Consider the following 10,910-nt stretch of genomic DNA (forward strand, 5'->3'; position numbering starts at 1 on the left):
GGATCTGCCCATGGAGCGAATGTTGCTCCAAGTTGACACCCCTGCTTCCTTTCGGACACCATCGCGGATGATGTTGCCCAGTTGGTTACTAAGGAGCGGTCGGGGCTAATGGCCAACCCTAGGATGCAGTCTCAAGCTCCTGTCGCCAAGGCGGAAGATTATGTGGTCACGACCCCTCTGGATTGCGAGCAGCATATGATGGCTCCGTTCCTCCCTGCACTTGAGCTAGAGACCTTGGAATACTCCTGTGACTACTTGAGGATTGACTCATAGCATTTGGAGGTGGCATTCCCCGATTTTGAGCGACTGTCTGAAGCTTACCTCCCCTCGTTGGTAGCTGCCCCCACCATGTCCGAGCCGGAGATTCTGTATTACAATTTGGACTTTCCTGTTGCGCCTATTCCGAACTCCGTTGAGGCAATTGAACGCTCGCCTTTCGTGGGGTTCAAGGATCCCCCTTGCTCTCCTTCGCGACCTTCACCGTCGACGATGATACTGGCAAGATGCCGGAAGAGAGCTTACGATAGGTTGATAGTCTGTCAAAGTGCTCACCTTGCCTTGAAGTACCTAACATGTTTCAATGGATCACCTTCCTCACCACTTGTGGTGCTCTCTCTGATCATTTTGGTCACTGGCCTTCAAGATTACGTGTAGCCTAAGAGCAATGCTGTTGTGGTTTTCTTCTCTTAGACCTTTTATCGTTTTGGCTGTAGTTTGTTGTGTTGTCTCTATGGTGCTCTAGAACTAGAATCTACTTTTTATTAATATAATTGGCAGCTCTACTGCTGGTTTGTTTTGAGAAAGAAAAATGTTTTATTTTTGAACTCTGAAACTTCACGTTCTCGTAGAAATAGAAAATTTCTCGCGTTCCGTACATGCCAATCTTTCTCTAGGCAAATGATAAATCTTTAGCACCCAAGCCAAGAAATCAGCGGCGCTTGTCCATGGCATCAATCATGAGATTCTCTTCCTGATCACTGAAAAAAACTGAGCCTTTTGGTTAAAAACCCCCGGAAAGATCGCAGTGGCAAACGCTCGTCCCCTCCCCTCTCATCGGCAGCCTCCATTATTCCTGTAGGTACATGCGGGGGATCATGCCATCGTGGTGGAGCTGGAGTGCCGGACACGCATGATGAGGCGCCGCCTCCTTTTGGTTTTTATGGGCCTGATCGGTGTGGTCGAAGGGAAAGTTCTTGCACAGGCGCACAACATTCTCCTTCGCCTTATTTACTATGCTATGGTTGTCAAGCTATCTACGGCTTGCTTGCTTTTGCTCTGCTTTTGTTTGGCCTTTGGTTCTTTGCTTTTTGCTAAGTGATTGGAATCACAGCCTAGCATGGGGTAGCTCCTCTGAATGTGTCCCACCAGTTAAGCATGGTTGTGCCGATCATTAGCAGCATAAACACTTTGGAAGATGCTTGATTTTAGATTGGCCTGCAGCATTTGCCTTGCCATTATCATTGTCATGCAAATGAGATGGGGAAAATGTTCTTTTGCATAATTAGGAACGCCATCAGTACTAAAGATTGACAGTGCTTCAGTTATAGTGTTCCACAGCCTTGGCAACTGATTGCAAAGAGATGTTTACAATGGCACAGATTCTGACGCCCATGGAATGCAAGTATTCAATTGAACTTGTCTTCAAATGTGAGAGTAATTATAGTTCACAAATGCAAAGCACCAAGGACAACGAGAAAATGGAATCAGAAAAAACATGGAGAGTAACATGGTGTTGGTGACGACAAAACGGGATGCTTTCTAAAATCAACATGTTGATGAAAGAGAATCCATGGATGAAATGTACAGACAGATATACAGAGCAACAACTATTTTTCACTCCTTCCTTCAACGGTACCCCCTCCTGACCTCATGATCATCCCCATCTCATGCTTCCCCACATTCTCCAAGCTATCTCATTCTCATAGAACAAGCTCACTTTGGTTTTAAGTAAAACACATACAAATGTGACCCCAAAAAACTGCAAGCCAACAAATCAAAGAACCAAACACAAAATAGCCCTAAAGACCCTTATTGTCCTCTTCTATCATGCAACACGTTCAAATGGTGGCGATATGGACCTGTGGACCTAGTTGATGATCGAATGTGTTGAGTCAAGCAGCTGGAACCTCAGGCAGATTCAGCGGTGCTCTTCACCTTGAACCGGTACAGTAGCTTCTTCTTCTTGGATGCTGGGTTGTTGACGGTGAGCACAACCTTGCCGGACTCGCAAACCTTGAAGCTACCCTTCATGATCGGCTCTTCATTGGCGGGCACTTTCCTTGTCTTCTGCACGATGATGGTGTAGCCACCCTCTGCGTCAGGGGTGAATTCAGCACCGTAGCTCACCTCCCATCCAAGCACACGGAGCTCCCACACAACCGTGGAGTTCTACAAACATAACACATTTCATACACGATAACAATTAGTTTCATCACATTGTAGAACTTACAAAAAAAAAAAAAGGAAACAGGAACAAAGAGCAACCTCAGTGGCAGGAATCTCAATGGTTTCTTTGGAGGATGGTTTGACAGTGAGCTCGGTGACAGCATCAGAGGTGGAGAACTCAGTGTCATCCTCTTTGTAGAGGCCACCGAATTGGACGGGAACTTGCTCCGGAGCAATGTATCTGTATCAAATTAGATTCACCAAGCGATATGTAAGAAGGCACAATCTGGATGTATGATTACAACAAATATTGATTACTATACGAGAATCCTTGTGTGCAAACCTGAAAAGGGTCTCCGCGGACTTGCCAGGGCTGCAAAAGATGATCTTGCTCTTGGTGCGCTGAGTGAGGAATGGGCTCATCATTTTGTTTGCTGCAAGGTACCACCATGGCACATTGATAAACACCTGCAATTGATCGATGACCCGACCAAAGCAATTAACCCAATTCAGATCATTCAACACCTGACATATCTGAAGCCTCACAACAGAAGTATCAATCCATGGATAATATCCATTGTATGGCAAGGAGCATGTATAGCAGTTACGCAAGACTGGCAAGCATCGGTGCGATAGAGGAAATGCGGGGGGGTGATGATTCCAGCTTGCTTGCACAACCATATCTAGCTAGATTACTGAACTTGTACTAGGTAAAAAGAAGCATGACCGCATAGAGGATTAAAGATCCTATTTTTTACCAACCACAAAAACTACAGACGCAAAAAAGTTCAATTTTTGAACTGAAGATATCAATTTTGGACTAGGAAATGATTCGATCAATGCAAAAGAAGAAGAAACTATACCTTCTTGGCGATGAACTCGGGATAGTTGTCCTGGAGCAGCGCGAGTGCCTGGCGGGTGACGGTGCGGTGTTTGCCGAGCATGGGCGGCGAATTCTTGAGGTCGGTGACCTGCACCATGGAGCAGATGCCGCTGGGCGAGAAATCCAGCTGATCCCGGATGCCGCGCTCGAGGAGCTGGATGCGCCACTTGAGGAAGCGCTCCCGCTTCTCCTCGTCGCCGAAGACCTTCTCGTACAGCTCCTTGTCCTGGAACTCGCCGTAGACGTTGTAGCAGACGGGGTGGCCCTCGCGGTCGGCGCCGCGGTAGAACACCACGTTCTCCATCTCCGGCAGGCCGAGGTCGGTGCCCAGGAGCTCGTCGATGCCGAAGCGCTTGCGCCACAGCACCGCCGACTTGAGCATTGACATGGCCTCCTTCACCTTGAACTCCCGCGCGCGCAGGAACTTGAGCAGCACCGTGTCCGTGCGCTCGTCGTCGCCCACCAGCAGCACCCCCCAGATCAGCTCCTCCTTCGGTTCGGCCGCCGGCGCCGGCGCGGCCTCAGCCTCAACGGCCGCGGCTGGCTCAGACGCGGCGGGGACAACGGTCTCCTCGATGGCTTCCACCGTCTTGGTGCCGTCCTCCTCGGCGACCACGACGGTCTTCTCTTCCGGCTCCCGTTCAGATGGCTTGGGCTCCTCGGCCGCCGCCTCAGCCTTGGGCTCCTCGGCCGCTGCCTCCGCCGGCGCCTCAGCCTTGGGCTCCTCCTTGGCGGGCTCCTCAGACTTGGGCTCCTCCTTGGCAGGCTCCTCAGCCTTGGGCTCCTCCGGCGTGGAAGCCTCAACCTTGGGCTCCTCAGGCGCGGGCGCCTCCGTCTTGGGCTCTTCCGCGGCCATCACCTCGGGCTTAGGCTCCTCCTCCTTGACCGGCGCCTCGTCCTTTGCCTCCTCCTTGACCGGCTCCTCCGGCTTGGTCTCCTCCGCCGAAGGCGCCGCGGCGGCGGGCTGAACCCGCGGGGCCGGGGCCGGGGGCAGGTCGAATTCCCCGTTGGCGAGCGCGGCGGCGACGAGCTCCTTGAGCTGCGCGAGCGCCGTGCGCTCCGGGTCGGGGAGCTCGGACACCAGGTTACTCTCCTCCTTGAACGACCCGGTCCCGTCGATCACGGGCGCCTCGTCCGCCGCGACCGCCTCCTCCGCCTTCTTCTCCTCCTCCGAATCGTCGTCGGCCTTCTTCTCCGCCTCCACGGCCTTCTCCTCCGCCGGCTCGGGCTTGTCCACCTTCTTCTCCTCCACCGGAGCGGGGTCCTCCGCCTTCTTCTCCGACTCCGTCACGGCCACCTCGGCCGCGGCGGCGGCTGTTTCTTGCTTCGTCTCCTCGGCCATGCAGAATCGAACGGCGCGTGTGGAAAAGGCAACAAAGCGGGGTGGAGCTCGGGGAAATTTGGAGCGCGAGATGGACGTGGCGAGAGAGGTGGAAGAGATTTGTAGAGAGAGAGGGGGGAGGGAGGTGGCGAAGCAGAGGCGGAGCTTTGATTGCTGTTATGTTTGCTGAGCTAGGCAGCACGAGGCGCCTAATACGACAGGAGTTGGGGCCCACGTCGTGCATGGATTAAGCTATCTCTAATTAAAAATTTATCTTCTCTAATATTAATATAATATCTCTTAACACTATTACGTTATTTTTTATTCCATCTCTAACCGCTTTCCTATTTCTACCTTTTTATTTCTCTTTTCTTTAAATTTACCAGCATCCTTGTAAATAGTTAAGAGATTCCCTTTTCTTAAGCTTGTCGCTGCTATATCCTTACAATCGAAGTCTCGCGTTCCTGTAGAAGAAAATATCACACCTGCTGGAGCAATGTTTGTTTCAATTACTTCTGACTTCTGTTTCTATCATAAACTCAACAGTCATAAGTTTAAATGAGTGGACTTACTAAAAAGTGATTTTTAAGAAGTTATAAGCCTGTTTTTATGAATAAATTAGAAACTGAGAAGTTAGCTGCGAGTAAAATTTTTAGAAGTAGTATGCTGAGAAGTTAAAAAATTATTGTAAATTTTAATAATAAAATCTAAAAGTAGCTTTTAAAAAAATCAAAAACACAGAGAAGCTAAAACTAGAAACCTAAAGAACAAATAGATCTAAGTCTGATCAGGAAATGCACTGTAGCGCTCGATGATCCGCTAGCGTTGGTCTTAGCATGACACTACCGATAGGTGTAGCGCTCTCCCAACAGTCGACTGTTGTATGTACAACGAGTTCCTTGTGACTCGAACGCCTCAAATCATCCTCTTATAAATCGAAGTTCGAAAAACACAATTGTAAATGAGTTGTACAACTGCGAGGTACGTTTGTCCATGTTTTAAACGTTATAATCTAAAAGGGGAACTTGAACCAGAGAAAAGTATATTTTGGACCGAATTATAGTGTAACTTTAAAAGTTTGAAATCCTTGCTTCCACCTAAATTTCTGCCATCTGTCCGTGTTTTATTTGCTAAATCAACAGTTCTACTGGGTCACATCCACAAGGTCCATGATGGCAGCCAAGCACGGTCAAATTGTCATCTCTTTTCAATCCATATAGATCACTGTCGTATTGTCATCAACCTCCACTCATCTCTATCCACTCAACAGAGTGATCAGGACGAAATTTCTGCATTCTAGAAGGCATGCAGCAGGTTCACTGGTTTGTCTATCATCAGCATCTCTCTTAAACCAACCGGAATGAACCTTTGACACATCGGTTCATCATTTTCCTTTCCTTAAACGAGCATCAATTGATGCATAGATTAGTTTGCCTTCAGTGGAGGGAAAGATTTATGCGTGAAAACGAAATGCATTTCTTCAGTACTCTAAGAAAAATTGAGCTTCTGCAGTTCCTTTCCCCCTCCATGTCTTGACTGTAGGACAGAGGAAGTTGTGGTTTCATTTTCTGTCCTTTTCGGCCTATTCATTCTTTACTAAACTGAACTTTGATTATACGCAGTTCTCTCTTTATGGACACTTCACACTTGCATCCCCATTTCACCGTAGTTTGTTCGGATATACATTTTACTGAAGTTTGATTGATGTTTACTAGTACTGTTTAGTTTGTGCGTAATTTTAAGAAACTTTTTAAATATTTTTTAAAATAAAAAATTACAAATATATACATCCGTTCTGAAAAATTACAGATTTAAACTCTTATAATACGTTTTGAAAAACTCATATCCCTAAAATTTATCCTTTTTTCTTGTTCAAGTTACATTTTTATCTAATTTTTTTAACAGATAGATGATAATAACATTCTCTACATCATATTTTTTCAAAATATTTGATTATTTTGGTAGTGTTTTGAATTTTAAGGAATATGAGCTTATCGCTTATTAAGTGATGATAGGAGCTTAGATCTGCAATTTTAAAATGAAGATTTATATTTACAATATTTTATTTAAAAAATAAAAGCGGGGTAGGAGGCAATACTCATCTAGCAGGGAGGGTGATGTAGGCCACCAGGGTGATGGCTGACAAAGCTGTTCTGATTGACAGGTGAAAACAACGTTCCGAAGGAGAACAGTACCGTAGTAGAATAACAAAAGAAATTTTGATAAAATAATGAGAAAAGGGGGCCATTCCGTCAGTCAGTCCTCACTGCCAAATATCATGTCCGATCACTGATCCGCCCTCTCATTTCTCAAGGCTCGCTTTGACCGATTGCAGAATCCAAAGAACCGCCGCACCTTGGTCGGCGCCGAAAACAGCGGTTCCATCATGAATAAAAAATTGATACTCCGTATTATCTCTCTTATTCGGGCATTTTTTTTCTTTTCTGAGCTAACCTTAGAACATATGTACTAGAGTTTCTAAACAGCTTTCCAGCTAGTAGATTTCAGTTTTTAATTTCTTAAGTAAAATTTGTAGGAGTGATTATCTAAAATGAACTAGAAATTGAGGAGCTAAAAAAACAACTTCCCCTGATTCACTTCCCGCATAGAATCACTTTATTCATATATTTTATTTTAAAGAATCAATTTTAACCACAGAATCACTTACTCCAGAGAATCATTCCTAAAAAAATTTAAATCAGAGAAAACCCTACCAAACAGGCTCTTAGACACCGAAGATTTTATCTTATTGTCATTGGCCACCATGATTAGGTTATGTTTGGACTGCACAACTCCTACGGGAATTATGCTGAAAATCCTGCTTAATTCGTGTAAGGAAGTAGAAAAAATCTCGTGATTCTAACGAGGCCTTAGCAAGAAAAGAAGTGAATTTTTGTTTGCTTCCAATTCGATCTGAAGTATATGACTTCTCTTGTTGAACTTAAAAGGCCACATTTGTCTATTTTGTAATGTTGCATTAAGTTGGCTACTAAAAGTTCTACATTACCATTGTAGAATAGTTTTAGTCTTGATGACATTTGTGCGCATTTTTTATTAATTTTGACTACAAAATCATGAGGAAAATGTAACATCCAAATGCTTTTTTCTTTGCTGCATTTATGTCGTACCAATCGAACAAATGCCCTTGTTACTGTCAATATTCTGGAAAAAAAAAGGCCAAATAGCACTAATTATTATCTCTGATGACTATATTAATGCATGCATCGAAGCAATACAAGTTAAGTGAATCCCTCTTTGGATAGTAGGATTTTCATAGGATTTTTAGAGGATTTTAATTCTTAGGAATTTTTTCTATAATGGTTCTTTAGAACAAAGGAATGGACTTGTCAAATTCCTATAAAAATCCTACGGAATGGCTTCTTTCATAGGAATGTTAGAGGAATTGTAACATGAGGTCTAACTTTATGGAAAACTTCTATATGTCTATCTCTCTCATTTGATTCCAGTGGTTTTTCTACGCTCTATCCAAAGTGTCATTCCTGCAGTTTTCTTGTGTTTTTCATTCTCTAGGATTCGATATGCTAGGGTATTCCAATCCAACGTTTTTTCCTATTCCTATATTTTTAGAATCCTACGTCTCAAAGAAACCCTAAGTTTATTCGTGGTGTAACACTTGGATAGCTCCAATATCTCCTGGACCATTCCCTTTTATCAAGCATGGCATCCCAATGTTTAAGCTCCAACTAGAACTCTTTTTATCGTCCTATCTATTCAAGCAGACATGAGTAGCAACTAGGGTATATAACTGTGGTGGTAACAACCCAGTAGATGCTGGTGCAAGGGGAGATGATTCGGGAATGCTATGCATCGCATAGGGGCTCGTTAGCTAGAGGTCGCACACCCCTCGCATCCTCACTACCAGGTGGGTTTTGCTTGCAGACACTTCTTTAATCTCACGTCGACACCCTCCGCATGCTCGCCAACGACTGGGGTTAGGATTAGGGATACGGTTCGAGGTTGTCAGGGTCGAGGATTGGGTGGTTGCCGGGCTTAGAGGGAGGCCCTCCTACGATAGGCTAGCCTGATGACAGTAGGAGGTTGGCGGAGTGGTGAGGTGGAGAGTCAACGAAGGTGGTTGGGGTGTCAAATCAATTACCTGACAACGCTGGGTTAGCGAGGCGACGGATGGTGGTGAAAGCCACCAGAGATAGGAGGAAGGCAGGGGTGGGAAGAGCTCACCAAAGATGAGGAAGAAGGAGTGATGGGGGTGGTGACTGTCGGCATCAGGTAGGTAACAGGGAGGCGGTGACAATGGGTTGAGCGAGGGGTGGGGGAGATGTAAGGCTAACTGTCCCCATAAGCTACATATAACAGGCCCCGATGAGATGGCCATGAAGCGAGTAGTATCCTGCAAGCTGAGGTTTTTGAGGTAGTTTCGAAGTGGTTTAGAAGTGATCAATTCTAAATGTGTTTCGGCCGGACTTGAGTGGTTTGTAAGGTTTGAAATTGAGGACTTGAGGATAGGGTTATTGATTCAGAACTGAAATTCAAATATGTTTGGTTATGGATTTAAGGTTAGGTTAAAACCATCTCCAACCATATTTCCTTCATTTTGTTTTCTTTTCGATTCCTCTCCCTGTTCTCATTCCTTTATTTTCTTATTTTTAATAGCTTCCCTTTGAAGGGATTTGTGAAGAGAAATGAGAGAGAATCTCGTCCTGAAGGAAATGACATTGTGAATCTCTTCGAGACTGGAACCGTAAAGAGAAACCGTTGGAGCGCTGAAATAAACGAAAATTCCTTCACGAAGAGATTTTAGTCCCTGACGGGAATCCCTTGGAGATGATCTGACAACATTTCGGTTGATGCATTCTCTTCAATCGTGCATATAGTGAAGTGTTAAATGGTACAGGAGACATGTGAATCCACACTGGAAGCAGAAAATTTGTATGCATATTTGGGCCTGCGACCAGTGGTAGGACAAGGAAAAACTATTCTCAGTTAATCGGCCGAAATTTACATCTAATATTGAAGTCTAGTTTTGAAGTATAAGTGACTTTGATGTCTTTCCCATCAGCTTAGGGCTTTTAGTTGACTTGATAGGTGCATAGTAGGGCTTAGAAAGAACCAGGTCAATAACAACAACAATGTTACATTCATTCTCTTACATATTGATTGGATGCTCAGTTTAGCCTTCAGATCTAAATAGCTCCTATCCTTAAATACTAAAACAAATTCCTCTTTTTTGTTAGCACAGAATTCGATCAGTGTCTCTCTGACATCGACTATTTTATATTACTAGACAAATAATTGAATTATCAGCCCTATTTACCAACTGGTACATGTCATCGAGCAAGAATCTTGGGTTTTATATGCATCTCCGCCTCTCTGGTATCCAATGAACCCAAACCACGGACAAGGACCGGACATGCATGCTTCAGTACCAGAGGGTTTGAAATGCTGAGCAGAAGATGCGCTTTGTTGCCTCTGCATTGTTCCATGTCGCAGCAAATTGTGGATCTGGCCTACGCAACCTCTTCGCTTGGGAAGAGAAGAAAACAATTCTGTTACTGAGAATCCAATGATAAGCTGTTCTAAGTGGCACTAACTAGACGTTGGATCCGCAGCCGCAAGTCGTACTAAATTTTGCGTTCATACAAAGAATACAAGCAAGATTCCATCAGCTCTTAGCCTTAATCGACGGCAAATAACAGGTGTCAGTGAAAACTTGGAAACCTCCCCTCTGTTAAATGAATGAAAGCTCTTGCCTACAGAATTTTTTAACTGAAGAAAATTTTAATTCAAAGTTGTCGAGGGTAAATCCCTGACAGTAATTTCGGGGTATGCTGGACAGTGGGTGCGTGAACGGTGTTTCAGGTACTAGACGTGTTCGAGTGTAGATGATGAATTTGGAGACACCAGGGGTTATACAGGTTCGGATCTCCCGGAGGATAACAACCATACGTCCTGTGTTTGTGTTATCGTAGATCTCACTTGATTACAAACGGTATTCTAGCAGTTTGCCAAAATTGATCTCTCTTAGTTACAAATGGGGTCCTCATCCCTTTATATAGTAGGGAGTGGGAGAACTTACATGCGAGCCCTACACAGATGGCCGATGCTCATTTCTAATATCAAACTCAAATCATCATTACGGAGGACTAGGCATGCCGACTTGCTCTGACGGCATTGTATATCGTACTGTCGCGCGCCATTTTGCTTAGCCCGTAGAGCCTTATCTTGCTGCATTTAATGCAACGGGACGGAACGATGCCCTTCTGCACCGTCCCCATCCACTTGCCTCTCCGCGCCGTCCCTGTCCACTTGCCTCTGCGCCGTCTCCGTCCACTTGCCCTGCCA

General features: G+C 45.0%; 1 protein-coding gene across 1 annotated transcript; it reads right to left on the reverse strand.

Annotated features, from left to right (window-relative positions):
• Positions 1–1,752: 1,752 nt before the first annotated feature.
• On the reverse strand, positions 1,753–4,755 carry LOC133928930 (patellin-3-like). Its single transcript, XM_062375463.1, has 4 exons — positions 3,249–4,755; positions 2,729–2,853; positions 2,485–2,626; positions 1,753–2,388 (listed from the first exon to the last, which is right to left on the reverse strand). Exons 1-4 carry the CDS (start codon positions 4,608–4,610, stop codon positions 2,128–2,130), a joined length of 1,890 nt encoding a protein of 629 aa, XP_062231447.1. The 5' UTR covers positions 4,611–4,755; the 3' UTR covers positions 1,753–2,127.
• Positions 4,756–10,910: the final 6,155 nt, after the last annotated feature.

Source organism: Phragmites australis, chromosome 9 (genome assembly GCF_958298935.1).
Source record: "Phragmites australis chromosome 9, lpPhrAust1.1, whole genome shotgun sequence".
NCBI lineage: Eukaryota > Viridiplantae > Streptophyta > Magnoliopsida > Poales > Poaceae > Phragmites > Phragmites australis.